At 57.6% G+C, this 18,064-nt stretch overlaps 3 protein-coding genes across 4 annotated transcripts; 2 read left to right on the forward strand and 1 right to left on the reverse strand.

Annotated features, from left to right (window-relative positions):
• The first annotated feature begins 3,103 nt into the window (after positions 1-3,103).
• STAR (steroidogenic acute regulatory protein) lies at positions 3,104-6,706 on the forward strand. The gene is made up of 7 exons (XM_066337295.1): positions 3,104-3,332; positions 4,268-4,381; positions 4,595-4,722; positions 4,806-4,964; positions 5,395-5,579; positions 5,770-5,863; positions 5,949-6,706. Exons 1-7 carry the CDS (start codon positions 3,269-3,271, stop codon positions 6,045-6,047), a joined length of 843 nt encoding a protein of 280 aa, XP_066193392.1. The 5' UTR covers positions 3,104-3,268; the 3' UTR covers positions 6,048-6,706.
• Positions 6,676-14,718, reverse strand: ASH2L (ASH2 like, histone lysine methyltransferase complex subunit). 2 transcript variants are annotated; one of them, XM_066337293.1, is made up of 17 exons: positions 14,606-14,718; positions 14,265-14,334; positions 13,864-14,009; positions 13,110-13,198; positions 12,709-12,803; positions 12,532-12,627; positions 12,231-12,326; positions 11,943-12,018; positions 11,397-11,414; positions 10,056-10,149; positions 9,203-9,420; positions 8,844-9,011; positions 8,569-8,762; positions 8,173-8,265; positions 7,953-8,051; positions 7,596-7,655; positions 6,676-7,252 (listed from the first exon to the last, which is right to left on the reverse strand). In XM_066337293.1, exons 1-17 carry the CDS (start codon positions 14,710-14,712, stop codon positions 7,145-7,147), a joined length of 1,827 nt encoding a protein of 608 aa, XP_066193390.1. In that variant the 5' UTR covers positions 14,713-14,718; the 3' UTR covers positions 6,676-7,144. The 2 variants fall into 2 exon arrangements, with proteins under 2 accessions (XP_066193390.1, XP_066193391.1); XM_066337294.1 differs by lacking the exon at positions 11,397-11,414 and having other exon boundaries at positions 14,606-14,717.
• Positions 14,719-15,599: 881 nt separating this feature from the next.
• NODAL (nodal growth differentiation factor) lies at positions 15,600-17,535 on the forward strand. Its single transcript, XM_066337175.1, has 4 exons — positions 15,600-15,738; positions 15,919-16,032; positions 16,469-17,235; positions 17,334-17,535. The coding sequence occupies exons 1-4, from the start codon at positions 15,600-15,602 to the stop codon at positions 17,484-17,486; spliced, it is 1,173 nt and encodes a 390-aa protein (XP_066193272.1). The 3' UTR covers positions 17,487-17,535.
• The last annotated feature ends 529 nt before the right edge of the window (positions 17,536-18,064 follow it).

Genomic DNA, 18,064 nt, shown 5'->3' on the forward strand with positions numbered 1-18,064 from the left:
CAGGGGGAGCCGGTGGTGGAGAGTCCTTTGGCCCCAGCGTGTCCCAGCCCTTCCGGAGGAGGGCGAGTCCTCGGCCTCGGGGCTGGCTTTGGGCAGCTGCCAGGCTCCAGGAGCCTCCTGGGTGTGGGCAGGGAAGGGCAAACCTCGGCAGGGACAATCCCTGTGGAACCTCGGGCTGCTCCCTGGGCACTGGGAGTTCTTTGGATGAAGAGTCCGTGCTGGAAGGACAGAGGACAAGGCCAGCTCTGCCACTGTCCTGCAGAGCTGACAGCTGTTGTGGCCAGCACTGGCCCCCTCTCAGTGGCCCAAGGACCACTCGCTTTTTGGGGAAACATTTCTGCCCCGCTGGGCTCGAGCGGGTTTGGGGATAGCAAAGGTTTAAACAAGGAAATGCTATTTCTTGTTTGAACAAAATTTAATAAAAAGCATTTATGGAGCTGGCTGCTGTGGCTGGATAACCTCTGGCAGGAGGGGATGCTTCCTTCGGGGTATTTTGGTGTCCCTGTTTGTTTGGGAGGTGTTTTGGGGTGAGGGGGGATGAGGGCAGTGATGCCCGTGGTGGCTGGGGGAGGCAAGGGCTGCCCAGGCTGGGTGGTGGGGTCCCAACCCTGCAGCCCAGGGCTTTGAGGGGATGTAAGGAGCTGGTGGGGGTCAAGACACGGACCTGTTCTTGCTGCTCTTGAGCCCGTTATCTTATCATGGAGTCGGGTGTGACCTCTGTGGGCACCGGGGCTATGGTTTGTGCTCTCCAAATAGCACCAGGGGCAGCCTTGGAATGGGGGGCTCCCCCCGGCCGTGCTGCAGCAGGAGGGACAGGGTCACCCCGACAGAACCTCCCCTGCTCCAGCCACTGCCATGGGCTTCTTGTGTCCCTCAGCCTTCAGGCCCTGGTGAACCTTCAGTGCCTTTGGTTGGCATCATTTTGGTTTTGTGGGTTTCGGAACGTTTACTTGAGGCCCTGTTCAGTGAATGCGAATGGAGCTGTGTGGTGACTTTGTGCAGGAGCCTGGGGGGTGCCTCGGGGGGCTCTGGGGGCTGGGCTGTCCCAGTTAACCACATCCCCCCGAGGGTTCTGGGTGCGTTTTTGGGGTCTGCTCTGGGGACCGGTCACCTGCAGCAATTCCTCACGTGCTGTGGCACAGTGTGGCTGTGCCCGTGTCCCCTCCTGAGGGCACAGATGGGGTCGTGCCCCTCCAGCCCGGAGCCAGAGGGGCGGCTCTGCGTGGGTTGTTTTGGTTGTTGTGACAAACAACTGCGTGTCCTTGTGCCAAGGCCTTGTGCTGGGAGCTGCTGCTCCATCTGGGATAACAGCCCATCATTTGCAGCCAGAGGCACCCTGGGCTGTGTCCCCCTCGCTCTCAGGGCAGGGGGCAGTGCACAATGCTGAGGTGTCTCTGGTGTCCCCAAGCACCCAGACCTGTCAGTGCTCCACGTGTGCTTGGCCACAGCTCTGGGCTGGACGCTCCTGGCTGGGACTCAGGGATTCCAAACCCTCCTGGGTTCCCTCCTCACTGTGTGCAGGGAGGTGAGAGCAGCCCAGAGATGGGGAGAGCTGTGGCACGGCCGGAGATATCACACTTGTGAGCATGGCTGCAGAGAGGAGTTCCCAGTAAACATTTTGAAAGGGACAGTGCAGCTTCTGGCTCCCTCCTGGTCCCTCTAACCCCACGCTGCTGACCTGAGCAGGTGTTTTCCGGCACACAAGGGAGAATGGCAGCCCTGGCAATGGAGAGGAACATTCTGGATGGCAGGTGGGACTCAAATCATCTCGGGAAAGCTGGGCACAGGCGGGGGGACACAAAGGGCTCCCCGGGGCCGGGCTGCTGGCGCAGTGAGGGGGTGACCTCCGCCCGGGCCAAGCTGTTGGAATGGGGGAGGAAGGTCAGGCTCCCTGCAGGAGGGTGCAGGGGCTGACGTCAAAGGAAGCAGCTGTAATTCACAGGTTGCTGGGAGTGCTGGTCTCCAGGCCGTAATTCATCCCAGAAATGTCATTTCAGCCTTGAGCGCTATCGCTGCTCCGCCGTGTCCCACTGCTGGGGCAGATAACAGGGCCTGGGGAACAGGGGGGCTGCCTGGGGCTGCCCCTCACTTCCAGTCCCAGCCTCAGCAGCTCAATGTATTGAAGACTCAGCGTTCTATGGGCCGTCCTGGGAGTTGTGCACAGTGGTTGCAGAGGCTCAGCCTGGCTCGTTATTCTATGTTGGTTATGCTGTGAGATGGTGTCATCCATTGTTATCCCTCATTATCCCTCACTGTTACCCATCAAAGGTCGGACTCCATGACCCAGAGGTTTTCTCCAGCCTCAATGCTTGTGTGGCTCTGTGCTGATCTGTCCCAGCTGATGATCCCAGGCCCGTGTGCCGTGTGTCCCTGGCAAGGGATGGGCGGCAAGGAGCTGGGCAGGGGCTCTGCCATCCCCCTGTCCCCGGAGCTGCCGGTGGCCGGAGTGGCCGTGGCCGGGCTCTGCCGTGCCCAGCACGGGTCAGGAGTGGCCGTGGCCGGGCTCTGCCATGTCCCTGTCCCCGGAGTGGCCGTGGCCGGGCTCTGCAGTGCCCAGCACGGGTCAGGAGTGGCTGTGCCCGGACTCTGCCATGTCCCTGTCCCCGGAGTGGCCGTGGCCGGGCTCTGCAGTGCCCAGCACGGGTCAGGAGTGGCCGTGGCCGGGCTCTGCCATGTCCCTGTCCCCGGAGTGGCCGTGGCCGGGCTCTGCAGTGCCCAGCACGGGTCAGGAGTGGCCGTGGCCGGGCTCTGCCATGTCCCTGTCCCCGGAGTGGCCGTGGCCGGGCTCTGCCATGTCCCTGTCCCCGGAGTGGCTGTGGCCGGGCTCTGCAGTGCCCAGCACGGGTCAGGAGTGGCCGTGCCTGGGCTCTGCCATGTCCCTGTCCCCGGAGTGGCCGTGGCCGGGCTCTGCAGTGCCCAGCACGGGTCAGGAGTGGCTGTGCCCGGGCTCTGCCATGCCCCTGTCCCCGGAGTGGCCGTGCCCGGGCTCTGCAGTGCCCAGCACGGGCCCGGCCCCGTGCGCTCGGCGCTGCCCCGCGGCCCCGGCAGATGCGCGGGGAGCCGGGCTGGCCTTGGCCCGCGGGGCCCAGCCCGGAGTGACGCTCTTATCTCCCGGCTGACGGGGCAGAATCCTTCAGCCCCACGTACTTAAGGCCGTGCACGGCGGGGCCGGGGCAGAGCAGCGCTCGGTGCGGACGGACGGACAGCGAGGCCACCAGAGCCGCCACCACAGCCACCGCCCAGCCCACGGCTCCGACCCCGCAGGGAGATGCTTCCAGCCACGTCCAAACTCTGCGCTGCCATCTCCTACCGCCACCTGCGCAACATGACCGGTGAGTCCGGCCCGGGGCAGCCCCTGCCCGGCTCTCTGGGGCAGGATGAGCCGGGGCAGGATGAGCCCGGGGCAGAATTAGTCCGGGACAATCCCTCTCTGGCTGCCTGGGGCAGGATTACCCCGGACAGTACCTGTCTGGCTGCCTGGGGCAGATCGAGCCATGGGCAGGATGAGCCCGGGGCAGTTCCTCTCTGGCTGCCTGGGGCAGGATTAACCCGGGGCAGGATGAGCCGGGGGCAGGATGAGCCGGGGCAGTTTCTCTCTGGCTGCCCGGGGCAGAATTAGCCCGGGGCAATCCCTCTCTGCCTGCCTGGGGCAGGATTACCCCGGGGCAGTTCCTCTCTGGCTGCCTGGGGCAGGACTAGCCCAGGGCTCGGGGATTCTCCCCCGCTGTCACAGGCAGAGTGAGAGTTTCTGACAAAAGTTTCTTAGAGAAGCTCCTGTTAGTCACAGGCTCCAGAAAAAGACTTTCTTTCTTTCTAAACTCCTCGGAGCAGTGGCTGGAGCCTCGGGGATGTTCTCCCCACTCTGTAGCGTGTTGGATTCTGTGATTTATTGTCCCTGAAACCCTGTTTGCTGCCACACCTGTCACTGGGGCCTGAGGGGCTGCCTCTTGTCCCTGTGACCAGCTCTGGGTCACGCTCCCTCTGGCTGTGAGGGTTTTGTACCTCTGTGCTCCATTTCCACGGACACTGCACGATGCTCCTCGGTATTTTTACTGCTGCGTGGCTCGGTGCTGGAGCCAAACTCAGGGTTGTTTAGGAAAACTGGTGCCAGGGCAGTGTGATGGCAAGCAGCTGCTCCCTGTGCCTGCAGGGATGCCGAGATGGTGACAAGAAGGGACTTTTCCACGTTGTGTGTTTAAATTGGGGAAAAGCCCACGGCAAGACCCAGGCAGTGTGGTGCCAGTGGGTGACATGCTCTCTCCCCCAGGTCTGAGGAGACAAGCTGCCGTGGCCATCAGCCAGGAGCTGAGCAGGCTGGCCAGCCACAGCCCAGGACCCAGCACCTGGATCCACCAGGTGCGCAGGAGAAGCTCCTTGCTCAGTAAGTGACACCTGAGGGGTCTGTTCCTTCACAGGCTGGGGACAAACCTGCTTGAGGGTGGGCTGTGCTTCTACTGAACCAAAGGCAGGGTGGGAACTGGGTTTAATCCCCACCCCCTGGGCACAGAGAAGGGTATGTGGTGTAGATAAAGCTCATCTGGCACATTGCATGGCTGTTCTTGCACTCAGCCCTGCCTTTGTCTGGTGCTGGCAGGCTCAAGGCTGGAGGAGAAATCCTTCAGTGAGATGGAAATGTCTTACATCAAGCAAGGAGAGGAAGCCCTGCAGAAATCCCTCAGAATCCTCGAGGACCAGGACGACTGGAAGACGGAGACGGTGGCGGTGGGTGCTCTGCCCTGTGGTGCTGCCCTGCAGCCCTCCTCCTGTGAGCAGCTCCGGTGATAATTCTGCCATCCCCTCCTCAGGGTAACGGAGATAAAGTGCTGAGCAAGGTGCTGCCGGACGTGGGGAAGGTGTTCAGGCTGGAGGTGGTGGTGGACCAGCCCCTGGACACGGTGTACGGGGAGCTGGTGGACAACATGGAGCAGATGGGAGACTGGAACCCCAACGTCAAAGAAGTCAGGGTAGGAAATGTGTGTCAGCCCTGTCCCAGTCAGCCTGTGTTCTGTCCATTCCCTGCTGCAGATGTAGAGGAGTTTTTGCAGTATCTGTGTTGCTGCTGCGGCAGAGGCGAGTCTGGAGCAGTTTCTGCGTGACTCATTCTGCAGGAAAGGCACTTTCCTGCAAGGAGCAGCCAGTTCTGGAAATTGGGGCTTATGTGGGGAAGAAACAGCCCCAAGGCACAAGGAATGAGAGAAGCAGTAAGGGAATAGCTTTTCACTCAGGAATTGAAAACAGTTCTGCACCTGGGGCCCAACAAATATTTGAAATTAGTGTCACTGTAAACACCAAGTCTTTGGCAGACCCTTTATCTGAACACCTGGTAACCAAAGGCAGCTTTTAGCTGTGCTTGCACTAAACACTTCAAACGAAAGTTCTGATTCCAAACTGCAGATTCTGGAGAAGATTGGGAAGGACACGGTGATCACCCACGAGAAGGCGGCGGCGACCCCCGGGAACATCGTCGGGCCCCGGGACTTTGTCAGCGTCCGGTGCTCCAAGAGACGTGGCTCCACCTGTGTCCTGGCCGGGATGTCCACGACCTACGGGGCCATGCCTGAGCAGGAGGGCTTCATCAGGTACCCCCTGCCCACCCCAGTGCTGTGTGTGCAGGGAGGGAGCTTCCCACAGGGCACGAGGGTTTTCCTGTGGGCTCAGAGTCACTGGGTTTCTATGGGCAGCAGGAGCTGCTGCAGGAACCCTAAAGTGCATTTTTTGAGGCTGAGAAGTCCAAGTTTGGGTCTGATCTGGGTGTTTCCCCCCTGCCAGGGCTGAGAATGGTCCCACCTGCATGGTCCTGCGCCCGCTGCCCGGCAGCCCCTCCCAGACCAGGCTCACCTGGCTGCTCAGCATCGACCTCAAGGTACCTGGGGCTGGGGGCAGCTGGGGGGGCCAGGGGCTGTGGGGGAGGCAGCTTCTGCTCACAGGCTGTGTCTGCTCCTCCCCAGGGGTGGCTGCCCAAGACCATCATCAACCAGGTGCTGTCCCAGACACAGGTGGACTTCGCCAAACACCTGCGGCAGCGCCTGGCCCGGCCGGGGCTGTGACCTGCTGACCACGACCTGCTGACCACCCTGTGCAGGGCTCCCTTCAGGGCAAACCATGGCATCTTGTCACTTCAACTAGCCAAGGCCTTTAATAGCAGACTCCGCTAATTAATACATAGTTACAATCAATAAATGTAAAGGTTTATTTATTGAAGCTCGTTGTGTAAGTGCAGGACCAAAAATTTAATTCGGGCAGTTGCTTAAGTGAGCACGTGCTGGCCCAGTCAGCCAACTCCACCCTCTCTAATGACTTTCAATGAATAAATAAAGCTTTAATTAGTGCTGTCTACAATTAAAGGTCTGGGCTAATTGGTTATTAAGGAGACAGCTGACTGGGCAGGTACATCCTCAGTGAGGCAAACACAGGCCTGACTGAACCTCAAATTTTATTCTCCCAAAACTCAAACACAGCACTTACTTAACAATCTTGTTTCCTCTCCCCCTCAAAGCAGCTCTAATTTATTTTTTCCTGTACCAACACATAAGAAGTGTCAAATTATTTATTCACCCAAAGCTCTGCAATGATGATCATTAGCAGGAGGCACAAGAGACCTTCAGCTCAAAAGATCTCCAAGTGTAGCTACTTTGAGTTTAAATGTCATTTGTAACAATTTACAAGACAAGAATAAAAAGAAAGAGTTAAAGCCTTTATTTTTAAACTGGTTTCCAGTCTGTGGGGAAAAAAAATACAGTTTGGACAAGAAGCCCAAATTTCAGTCTTACATGCAGCCATGTTGTTCCAACAGAGCCATCCTGGCCGGGAGCTGTTGGTCACCATCAGCCAAACACACCTGAGCACAGGTGTACCCACACCAGGCAGCTCCAGCTACACCCTGACCTGTCACAGCCCAGGAGAAGGTTCTTCAACACCTCCTTCTCCAGCCAGTGACACCCTAATGGTACTGGGGGCTCCCAGAGAGGCTCCAAACTAGGACAAAACACCCCAAAAAATTGCCTCACAGGGGCAGCGGGGAGGCATGGACACACACACAACACCTGCCAGCCAGGGCTGCATCTGCCTCGGCCTGTTGGGTCCTTGGCTGGTCACTGAGAGGGAGATGGATGTTCCTCTGCAGTAGATCCACGGTGTTGGGGGGTTATGGCTCCCAGGGTGGGCTCCTCCTGCCATCCACCTCTGTCTCCACGTGGTACAGGACATCTGCCAGCGTGTGTTCCAGCACGGCGCCCCAGCCCATGTCACTCATCTGCAGAGGGAAGCACAGTTAGCTCCACTCCTGGACTTCCCAGAGCTGTTTCCCTCCTCAAAGCAGTGGTGGCAGGGGGGAAATTCCAAGGGTTTCCTTGAATAACAATTCAGCCCCCATTACTGAGAAACAAGGCCAACAAAGGCAACAATTTGTCAAGTGGAACAAGATAACAGCATCTATGATTTAATTAAAATTTAATGATTTGGATATCTGTTCTTACATATTTTTAAAAACAATTCTTTTGGCTACACTATCCAGGTGTGGTATGAATGACACCAAAACATCTTTGATTTAAACAGTGAGGCTCTCAAGTAGGGGGAGAAGCTTCACTTTTACTTACAGGATGGTAAGTGATGTCTCTCGGTGGATACTTGAAATATGGCCCGAAGTTTATAGAAACCTGTGGAATGTACATTTTCATTCAATCTAAAAATCCAGGAAAATTTCTTTAGTGCTCTGTCCTCATCCCTTCCAACTCCTGAGCCTCTCCACACCCTGTCAAGCCCACAGGAACAAACATTGCTGATGCCACTTCAGCAATTTGATAATCTTATTACACATGTGAACAGCAAGACTGTTCAGAGTCACTAAAATGATTCCCATCTTTCCACTTGGCACACTCCCAGATTGCCCACACTTTGTGCATTACTGAAACTGATGCATTTAGGAATTCCCCTTTCAAAGACCCCTCACTTACCGTGCAGCCTTTGTACAGAGAAATAGCAGGAAAATAAACCCCCTCAAAGATGTCCTTAAAGGCAACTCCTTGGCTGACACCATTCTTGAAGAATATGATCTGAAAAACGAAGGGTGTTCCCACTGATGGTGGCTGTCAGGACACAGCAACCCTGACAAGATTAATCCCTGCTCCCTTTCAATCAGGCCAGGCACGTGCTGAAGTGACAGGAACAACTCACCTGGCTCCCAGGGGCTTGCTTCAGGCTCTTCTCAGCTTTGTCCACAAAATCCTTCTCTTCAAAGTACAAGTAGCTTTTGAATTTGATCAAAGCCTGGAACAGCAGGAAACAACGTCAGGAACAAGGCCAAAGAGCTGTTACCTGTCACCTGCCCTGCTCAGGGCCAGGAGTGCCTGGTGTCAGAGTACCTGGGAGGAGTGATTCCCACAGCTCAGAGATTTGAGAGCCAGGAGTATTTTGCTTTCTCGAGATCAACACTTTGGGCCTCTCCCCCACGAACCACGGAGGTACCGAGAGGCAGGATGGGAAGGATGCACGGAAAGGGGCACGAGTGAGGCCACAGCAACTCGTTTTCCACCTGCCAATGCTTAATCCAACAGTGAACTTGCACCTCACCTTGTCTTTGTAGGTGTCAGGCAGGGATTTGGCCGTCTCAGTATCCTCTGGAAGGCTGATGTAAAATCCCAGGACATCACCCTGTCCGTAGCCAGAGGAATAGTGTTTCCCTATGGACTGGTGAAACTTGGTTCCCTTTTTGCTGCGCCAGGAGTAGCTGAACTTGTCATACCCCAGAGGAGCCTGGAGGTTCCCTGCAGAAATAAATGCTTCATGGTGAAGACAGGGAGGGCAGCAGGAGCACCTGCTAAGAAATGTTTTATAAGATGATTTACCCAAGGGTTGTGACCAGCCCAATCTGGCAGCTGTGTCTGGAGGCATCTCGTCCATGGAGATCTCGAAGTACCAGGCTCCCTTGCGCACGCCGTGCGAGGCCCGCACCATGGAATAGCCCTTCTCGCCAATGACAGTCAGCCTGTCGTCAGAGATCTTCAGCTGGGGAGCTGCAGGGGAGCACACGGCCACTTACATGTCATTTCTAACGTGGGGATGTCCACAGGCAAGTGAACACAGAGGTGGGTTTAACCTCTGCACCTCTGAGAGCAGTGGCACCTCAAACACCTGACTGGCAAGGAGAGGTTAGCGAGACGCCTCTGTAAGGCCCACGCCCTGCACAGATTAACCAGCTCTGTACCTCGGTCATGCAGCGCCAGGAGGACTCGCTCATACAGGCAGGCTCTGTACAGATCCCCAGGGATTGGTTTTCCTGCCCAACAGTCCAGCTCCAGCTTTTCTGGGTCGGGTGCGTGGGGGTCAGGCTCGGCCAGGATGTAGCGATACCCGTCCTTGTTGAAGGGGTGCTCCAGAGGGTACCCGTGGGGAGGCAGGCGCTGAGCCGAAAACAAGGGGTCACTGAAACACAGACACCCCACGCTGGCATCACCAGGTGCTGCCACATGTCACCCCAGGACACCACATGTCACCCTCCCTGTGCTCAGGGGCCGCACGCTTTGTGTGAAATGAGCGCAGTCAGCCACTGCAAATCATTTATAGCCTGTGCCTCATTAATAATCAGTGACATCATCAGTGACATCATCAGGGACATCACAGGGGGCTGGAGTGACCCCCAGACACACACCCAGGGCAGAGACAGCTGGGAGGCAGCTTAGGGCATCACAAGTGCCAGTCCCTGACTAGTACCCATCCTTGCGCCCATCCTCACACCCACCCCTGTCCCCATCCCTGTGCCCACCCCTGTCCCCATCCGTGCCCACCCCTGTACCCATCCCCACACCCACCCCTGTGCCCACCCCTGTGCCCACTCATGCCCACTCGTCCCCATCTGTGCCCACACCCACACCCACCCCTGTCCCCATCTGTGTCCACCCCTGTGCCCATCCTCACACCCATCCCCGTGCCCACCCCTGTGCCCACTCATGTCCACCCCTGTCCCCATCCGTGCCCATCCCTGTGCTCATCCCCACACCCACCCCTGTGCCCACCCATGCCCCACCCCGTGCCCATCCTCACGGCAGCTCTGCTCTCACCTCCGTGTTTTCTTGGCTGCCCCCGTGGTGCCCCCGTCCTGCTGCTTGCGCTTGGCGCCGCGGCCCTTCCCGCTGCCGCCGGCCGCCATTCCCCCTGCGCACACAGAGCCCGCCCCGTCAGCCGCCGAGCCTCCAGGGACAGGGGCACAGAGCCAAGACAAAACCAGGGCCCAGGTGCCTCTGCCCACAGTTTGTGTGAACCAGACCTCGCTGCCAACGAGCACAGCGAAATCCACAACTTTCGTGTGGCTCCTGGTCAGCTTTTGAGGTGTCTGGATTTGGAGCGGAAGCTAAAGGAGATTGAGCAGCAAAACGAGCTCAATCTGAGCTTTTCAGGTGAGAACTGAGAACCTTTTCTGTCATCAGAAGATTTACAGGCAGTAGCACTGGGATCCACTTCAGGCACGTTATTATTATTATTATTATTATTATTACTATTATTATTACTCGTGGAAATTCCAGTCACAGCCCAAATCTATTTCTGCAGAAGCAGCAGAAACCCACCCTACAGCACAGCCACCAACCCAGTGACCCTGTGCTGCAGGAACACTGACACCAACCAGCAAAAAGCACTCAACGTTCAATTTCCATCGACAAAATAAAATACACCTAAGTTGAGGAAAAATGAAAAGCAAGAGGTGTTTGTCTTCAGTACTACTGAAATCAGTTCTGTGATTGAGCAGCAAATCAGTTTGAACTTAGCACTCAGTTATAAAACTGCAGGTTAGGAAAAGCTTTATGTCAAGTTTAATCAAACTAATATCAGCATGTTTTAATAAATTAAATCATACATGCATCTTATCATCCTGCTATTTCCAAAAATACCACTGCTGATTTACACGGAAAACTATGGATATTTCACGTACTGTAGATAAACACCTTCATGAACCACATTTGTGTGGTAACTAAAAATCCAGTCAGCTCTTCCATTACCAGCATTCCCTTACAGGGTAAGGGATCCAAACCATCCAGGGAATGCCATATTCTGCACAAACATGACCTGATCCAGCTGCACTCGCTGATTTCAGTGCAGACATTCTGGCTCTCCAGTTTGTCAACAATTACTCGCCCAAACCAATTGATACGGAATAAAAATAAACAAAAATGTAAAATAAATATACAAAAACTTTAAACTAGTCAAGCAAGGCAGAATATGGCAATTAAAAGCTTCTAACTACTAAGATCAAAGAATGGAATTGCTGGTTTGTACTGAAGTCCAACTGCAATCACATTAGGGCACGCTTTCATTTTTGATTGACTTTAGCTTCTAAGAGAATCGAGCAAGAAAAGCTTTGCAAACAGCAATACTTAAGTTTTAGAAGCTGAAAGGTAAATATTCACCTCCCAGAGAGGCTCCACCTGCAAGAACAGAAGTGGCACCACATGTTTGTCAGTCTCCCAGAAATGAGATAAAAAACAACCAGTGCATGACATGGAAGAAACAACATACCTGAGATATCTACAACCTGCTTTTAAAAGACCCAAATACCTCCTGTCTATACTACTGGGATGTGTTTAATAAAGATTATTAATATTAATGAACCCATTAACAGTTCATTTACTGCAGCAAGGCTGCCCTGATTACCCTCAGCAAGATGGGAAACAGGAAATCTGAATAACTCAAGGGGATAATTTAAAACCATTCTAGGAGCAAAGTGACAAGTTCAGCTTTCAGCAAGCACCTTGATTTATCTGGTCACACAGTAAAGAAAGGGCTGAACCTTCCCAAAATACAAAGTTAATCTTTCTATAAAAAGGCACAGTGAAACTGTTCTGAGCATAAGCATAAGCCCAGTTCACAGACAGTTTAACTGCACAGATGCCCAGAGGAGTGGGAAATGCAGCTTAGTCCCAAATACTCAAACCCCTCCTGAGTAAAGAACTTGCCATTTAAGCTTCCACTCGTGGACACGGAGCTGTTCTGCTTCTGGTTGTCGTAGGCTGGACCAATATTGGCAAGATCCTGCAAGAGATTAAATAATCTGCTGTACAGACTGGGTCAAAGGAGCACTGAGCCTGAGCAGGGCACTCCAGGTGCCGGGGCTCCCACCCACTGCTGGCACAGCACAGGCTCACAGCAGAAATCTGTCCCCTCACTGGGCAGAAAGGAACCAGAGAGTCCCCCATACTCCCCCCTCAGCTCCCCCCACCTTCCTCCTGCCTCCCATCACATACCTGGTCTAGAAGCCCAAATTTGGGGTAATCCTCCTCTGAGTCTTTACTGCCTGGGTCTGGATGCTCCTTCACCAAGAACACATCTCTTTCTTTACACTAAAACAGAGGAGTTTTAGTTACACAGGATACAATCCTAACAAATTCATTAACAAGTGTTTCAATCCCAGTAGTTCCTATTAATATGTTAGGTACATCAGCTGCCTAAGAAGAATCAGCATCTTTATCCTGTAGCCCCAGGCCCAGATGCCAGAAACCCAACATTTCTGGGAATTCTTTCACAGATTTACCTCCCAATTCTTACCATGGTTTTGACAATATTATTGGGCCAAGTCATTTTCCCAGGCCTCTGCCGTGTTGTCATACACTCCCAGTATTTATCAATGAATGGGATAATATCCTGTAGGAAGAGAAAACACTTGAGTGAGCTCCTCCTGGCTGACACCATCACTGACGTGAGCCCAGCCCCAAGCAGCCAAACCTTATCCTTGGAGAACATCGTTTTGGGGTGCTCATCTTGTGTCCTCGACTGCCACGTCAGGTTGGCCAGAGCACTAAGGCACATTTCCTTGAGATCTGACAAACAAAACACCCCAGGGCTACAATTATACTTGGTGGGAAGATCAGACACCCATGGACACAGCAATCACCCTGAGAAACTGCAAAACCTCCCAAATTCTGTCCTGACTCTGCCCTCGCTGAACAAGGTACACCACCTTCATAAATTAGCAGCAAAACATTTTTAGAAGCCATGGTTGTAAATACAGGATTTGGGTTATTTTCCATAAGTCTCAGCAAAGCCCACCCACTGACTTCAGACAAAACCAACCCTCCAGGATGATCTGACACAAAACACCTCCCAAGGTATTTTCTCAAACTCACTCGCTTGTTTCCTCAGGAAGTAGGTGTTCCCACTGTGGTGGCACACGTTGCAGTGGAAGCTGTAGTTGGTCATGAAGGGCAGACATGACCTGGAATAAAGCAGCTTTTTTAGGGCTGGGTACAGTGTAATTATTGTATCAGGCTAAAGAATCCCAGAATCTTTGAGGTTGGAAAGGACCTCTGAGCCCTCTGAATCCAAGCTGTACCTGATCCCCACCTCGTCTCCAGCCCAGAGTGCTGAGTGCCACCTCCAGTGGCTCCTTGGACACCTCCCCTTGTCCTGTCCCTGTCCCCTGGAAGCAGAGCCTGACCCACCCTGGCTGTCCCCTCCTGTCAGGGAGTTGTGCAGAGCCAGAAGGTCCCTGCTGAGCCTCCTTTTCTCCAGGCTGAGCCCCTTTCCCAGCTCCCACAGCTGCTCCTGGGGCTCCACACCCTTCCCCAGCTCAATTCCCTCTTCTGGACTTGTTCCAGCCCCTCAACGTCCTTCTTGGAGTGAAAGAAAATCAATTATCCTTTACTACATTGGGTTAAGAAACTAATTATTCCAGGTTAAAACCCAGTAATTCCTTCCCTCCCTAAAACCACAAACATCTTACAGGCTCAGTGGTATTTCACGGGGGTGCTTTTATCATGGTCAAAGCTTTATTTACACAACACGCCAGTTCCCAAGTGTTCAAGGACATGGACAGGTCCTTGGGAACTCAGACTCCAAACACTCCAGTTTTACCAAAGCCCCGTGCTGGCCCTGACATACGTGGTGTCGATGCCAAAGGTGTCAGCCGTGAACCACTTGGTGCAGATGCCACACTGCAGCTCGATCTCGCCGAGCTGCCGCGTGTTCTCCTCGTCCCCCGAGCCCCCCTGCACATCCATGGCCTCGGCGCCGTCCCCGGCAGCATCCTGGAACCGGAGCAGAGCCAGCAATCAAACAGTGCCCGGGGCAGCTTTGGGCAGGAATCTGCCACGACGAGATTTTAGAGGGAATAAATCCTTTCCCCTAATCCACGGCTGGAGCTGTTTTGTGCACTCAGCTCGTGAGGATGAACCACGCGGGTGGAGATTTAACTTCCAAAAGAATCCTTTGAGGAACCAGCGCTGGCGCTAAGCGATGCTCCCCTTTGAGCTGACCAACCCCTCCGTGCCCACAGCACCTACCAGAGGCTCCTTCCCGTTGGCCGACTCGGTCTCCAGGGCCGCGCTGACATCGACCATGGCGGCGTCCGCCCTGCGGGGGCACAGAGATCAGAGCGGAGCCCCCATCGGGGGGACCCCGCGCACGGGGGTAACAGCAGGGAGCGGGGCCCGGCGCGGACTGACCCGCTCGTGCCGGGCATCCCGCGGCCCCGGTGTCGCTCGGGCCGGGGAAAGCCCCGGGATCGCCCGGGGAGGGCCGGGACCCCCATCCCCGTTCCCATGGTAACGGGGCCAAGTCCCGCGGAGCCCCGACGGTCCGGGAAGCGCGGGGGTCCCACGGCCCCGTTCAAGGAGGGACATACCCGGTCTCGGCGTCGGTGGCGGGCGGCTCTGGCGGGGCCGGGGGCTCCGGGGCCGGAGGGGGCTCCGGTGGGGGCTCGGCGCCCTCAGCCGCCGCTGCCGCCGCCATGTTCACGCGTTCCCGCGAGAAGCGCGCGGATCTCGCGAGACTCAGCGCGGGAAGGGGCGGGGGGCGCGGGGGCCCGGCCGCGGCCGACAGCGCCCTCTGCCGGCGGCCGCCGGGAGCACGGAGAGGGGATGAGTGACGTCACCCTGCGCGGCCGTGACGTCACACCGCCACAGGCTGGGCGCGAGGTGCGGGGCTGACAGCGGGGGAATAAACCGGGAGCAGGTGCCAGGTTCCCGGTGCCCCGCGGGAGGACTGAGCGCGTTTCCCTCGGGATGGACGAGTGTGTCCTCTCCGGGAGGCGGGCGGGGGTGGGGGACCCCCGTTGGCACCCCCACCCCAGAGAGATTGGGGTCCAGGGGTGCCCCAGCTCCTGCTCCCCTCTCCAAGGAACAGGGCAGGATTGACTGGACTGGAGATGTGCCTGGGTCACTCGGCCCCAGCAGTCCCGGGCTGTGCGGGGACAGGGGACAGCGCGGGGGTGGCCGTCCCCAGCCCCCAGCCACGGGGACCGAGGGGGAGAGAGAGAGAGGGATGGTGATGGGGACGAGCCCAGCAGGGATGGAGGGAAAGACGGACGGGGAGAAAGAGAAGAAGTGGTGGAATGCAGGGATGGAATGATGGGATGATGGATAAGGCTGGAGGCAGCGGGGGAAGGATGGGGAGAAGGAGAAAGGGAGAAGAGTAGGGCGGGAAATGGAAATGGGGAGGGATGGCCGGGAGGTAGATGGGGCCAGAGGGGAGGGAGGATGGGGATAGAGACGGAGGAATGGGAAGAGGGACGGGGAGAAGAGGGGAGGGGGCTGTCGGGGAGGGGGGTGCCGGGGCCGCCCGGGGCGGCGCTCGGGGCCGCTGTACAAATAGGGCGGCTGCGGGTGGCGCGGGCAGACATGAGGGTCCCGCTCAGCCCCGTGCCCGCGCTGGCGCTCTGCGCCCTCACCCTGCTCCGCCTGGGCTGCGCTCCGACCCGGGCTCTCAGCTGGGCACCGACCGGAGCATCCCCCCGGGCTCTCAGCTGGGCACCGACCGGAGCATCCCCCCGGGCACTCACCTGGGCACCGACCGGAGCATCCCCCCGGGCTCTCAGCTGGGCACTGACCGGAGCATCCCCCCGGGCTCTCAGCTGGGCACCGACCGGAGCATCCCCCCGGGCTCTCAGCTGGGCACCGACCGGAGCATCCCCCCGGGCTCTCAGCTGGGCACCGAGCCCCGCTCCGGCCCGCGCCCCGCCGCGCTGTCCCCCGCTGATGCTGCAGCTTCTCCGCGCCCCTCCCGCCCGGCTCCGCGCCGCCGCCACCGCCGCTCTCAGCCTCTCCCCACACGGTGAGTGGGGCAGCCGGCATCCCTGTCCTGGGACCGGCAGCGTCCCCGGGACTCGCAGCGTCCCCCGAGCATCCCTATCCCGGGACCCTCACTATTCCCAGGATCGGCACCGTTCCCGGACAGCCCTGTCCCGGGGATCAGCCCCGTCCCTCTTCCCGGGACTGCCACTGTCCCCGAGTCTCCCTGTCCTGCGGCCAGCACCATCCCCGGCACCTGCACTGTCCCCATGCGTCCCTGGGCAGGGATCCCCACTGTCCCGGGCATCCCTGTTCTCAGGACCAGCCCTGCCTGAGGCTCCCGCTGGCTCTCAGGTGGATCCGGCTGCTTTCTCCCGACCCTCAGCCTCCTCGGCAGGGATGGTTCCCTGGCAGTAGGCGGGGGCAGCGTCCCCCCCAGCTGTGGCACCACGTCCCCTCACCGTGCCCTTGGCTTTCAGGCTCCCTGCAGAACGGCTCCCGCTGGGCGCTCTCCTTCGACATGTCCTCCCTCTCCAGCAGCCAGGAGGTGGATCTGGCTCAGCTCCGTGTCCACCTGCCCGGCCTCGCCCGTGCCCACAACGTCTCCCTGGACATCTACCACAGCAGGTGCCGGGGAGAGGAGACCTGCGCCCACCAGCTCTTCCTGGGCACCGTGAAGGGCAACCTCTCTGCCAGCCAGCCCTCCTGGAAAATCTTTGAGGTCACCAACCTGCTGCGGTCCTGGCTCCACCAAGCCGTGGTGGCTGGGCACCAGAGTCCCACGGGAAGGGGGCAGTGGGAGGTGAGTGGGTCACCTGCCCCGGCCACCACTGCCGTGGGACACACCGCCCACGAGGACCCAACCCTGCCCCCGGACGCGGCAGACGGAGTCCTGCTGCTCGTCTTCTCCAAGGACAAGTCTCCCGAAGAGCACAGCCTCATCAGGACAGCGGAGACCTCCAAGTACATCATGCGTGAGAGCGGCTCGCCGGGGACGGGGGCGCGCCGGCAGCGCAGGAACAGGATGGAGAAGCAAAGGATCAAAGCCAGCGATGCAGCCGCGGCCGCCTCTCGGGAGCGGGGCAGGGCTCTATGCAGGAGAGTGGACATGATGGTGGATTTTGAGCAGACGGGCTGGGGCAGCTGGATCGTCTATCCCAAGAAATACAACGCCTACCGCTGCGAAGGGCTGTGCCCCTCGCCCGTGGACGAGAGCTTCAAACCCACCAACCACGCCTACATTCAGGTAAGAGGGGCTGCTGCCCTGCATCCCCTTCATCCCCCACACCCCCAGCCCCTGCCCTGCCGCAGGGGGATGTTCTGCCCTTCCCGTGTCTCCCACAGAGTTTGCTGCAGCTCTACAAGCCCAACCAGGTGCCGTGTCCCGTCTGCTCCCCGGTGAAGATGAGCCCCCTCTCCATGCTCTACTACGAGAGGGGCGAAGTCGTCGTCCGCCACCACGAGGACATGATCATCGAGGAGTGTGGCTGCAACTGAGGCCACCCTGTGCCCTGCCAGGAAGGTGCACGTCTCTGCCCAAAGGTGCCCCAAGGACCGGCCACCCAACCCACGAGCCCTGCACAGACCAGGGCGTCCCTGAGGCCCACGCCCCCGTGGGTTGGCACGGCCCCGGCTGGAGCTGGGGAGGAGCCCGGCGGTTCTGCAGCACTGCACGGCCACAGTGCCCGGCTGGATCCAGGAAAAGCAACCAGCCACCTCCCCGTGGCACCGGGGGCAGCTCTGGGGTGCTGGGTGCCCCGTGCTGTGTTTACCAAAGAGCTGTGTCTGCGCCAGAGGCAGGAGCTGAGGTGCAGGACTGGGGCACAGCAGCGTCACTCCCTGCAGTGACACGGCTCAGGCTTTTCCCAGCCAAGGGAATCACCAGGAGCCACAGGTTCTCAGGACCCTGCAACTCCAGTGTCTGGCCATGCTGAGCATCCACACCACTGGGATTTTCAATCTCCCCTGCGGTTTAGGCATTTCTCCTAAAGATTCTATTATATTGCTATTAAAACTATCACATTTCTACCACAACTCAGACAAATGAATGTATTACCCGATGTCCAGAGCCCCAG

This window comes from Sylvia atricapilla, chromosome 28 (assembly GCF_009819655.1).
Source record: "Sylvia atricapilla isolate bSylAtr1 chromosome 28, bSylAtr1.pri, whole genome shotgun sequence".
In the NCBI taxonomy this organism is placed as follows: domain Eukaryota; kingdom Metazoa; phylum Chordata; class Aves; order Passeriformes; family Sylviidae; genus Sylvia; species Sylvia atricapilla.

Coding starts and splice junctions, on each gene's coding strand:
- STAR (XM_066337295.1), top strand. CDS start 3,269: ATGCTTCCAGCCACGTCCAAACTCTGCGCTGCCATCTCCTACCGCCAC. Junction 3,333..4,267: donor CCACCTGCGCAACATGACCG/GTGAGTCCGGCC, acceptor TCTCTCCCCCAG/GTCTGAGGAGACAAGCTGCC. Junction 4,723..4,805: donor GGAAGACGGAGACGGTGGCG/GTGGGTGCTCTG, acceptor TCCCCTCCTCAG/GGTAACGGAGATAAAGTGCT.
- ASH2L (XM_066337293.1), bottom strand. CDS start 14,712: ATGGCGGCGGCAGCGGCGGCTGAGGGCGCCGAGCCCCCACCGGAGCCC. Junction 12,327..12,531: donor ATAATATTGTCAAAACCATG/GTAAGAATTGGG, acceptor CCTCTGTTTTAG/TGTAAAGAAAGAGATGTGTT. Junction 9,421..10,055: donor GCAGCCAAGAAAACACGGAG/GTGAGAGCAGAG, acceptor TCTGTGTTTCAG/TGACCCCTTGTTTTCGGCTC.
- NODAL (XM_066337175.1), top strand. CDS start 15,600: ATGAGGGTCCCGCTCAGCCCCGTGCCCGCGCTGGCGCTCTGCGCCCTC. Junction 16,033..16,468: donor TCTCAGCCTCTCCCCACACG/GTGAGTGGGGCA, acceptor CTTGGCTTTCAG/GCTCCCTGCAGAACGGCTCC. Junction 17,236..17,333: donor CCAACCACGCCTACATTCAG/GTAAGAGGGGCT, acceptor TGTCTCCCACAG/AGTTTGCTGCAGCTCTACAA.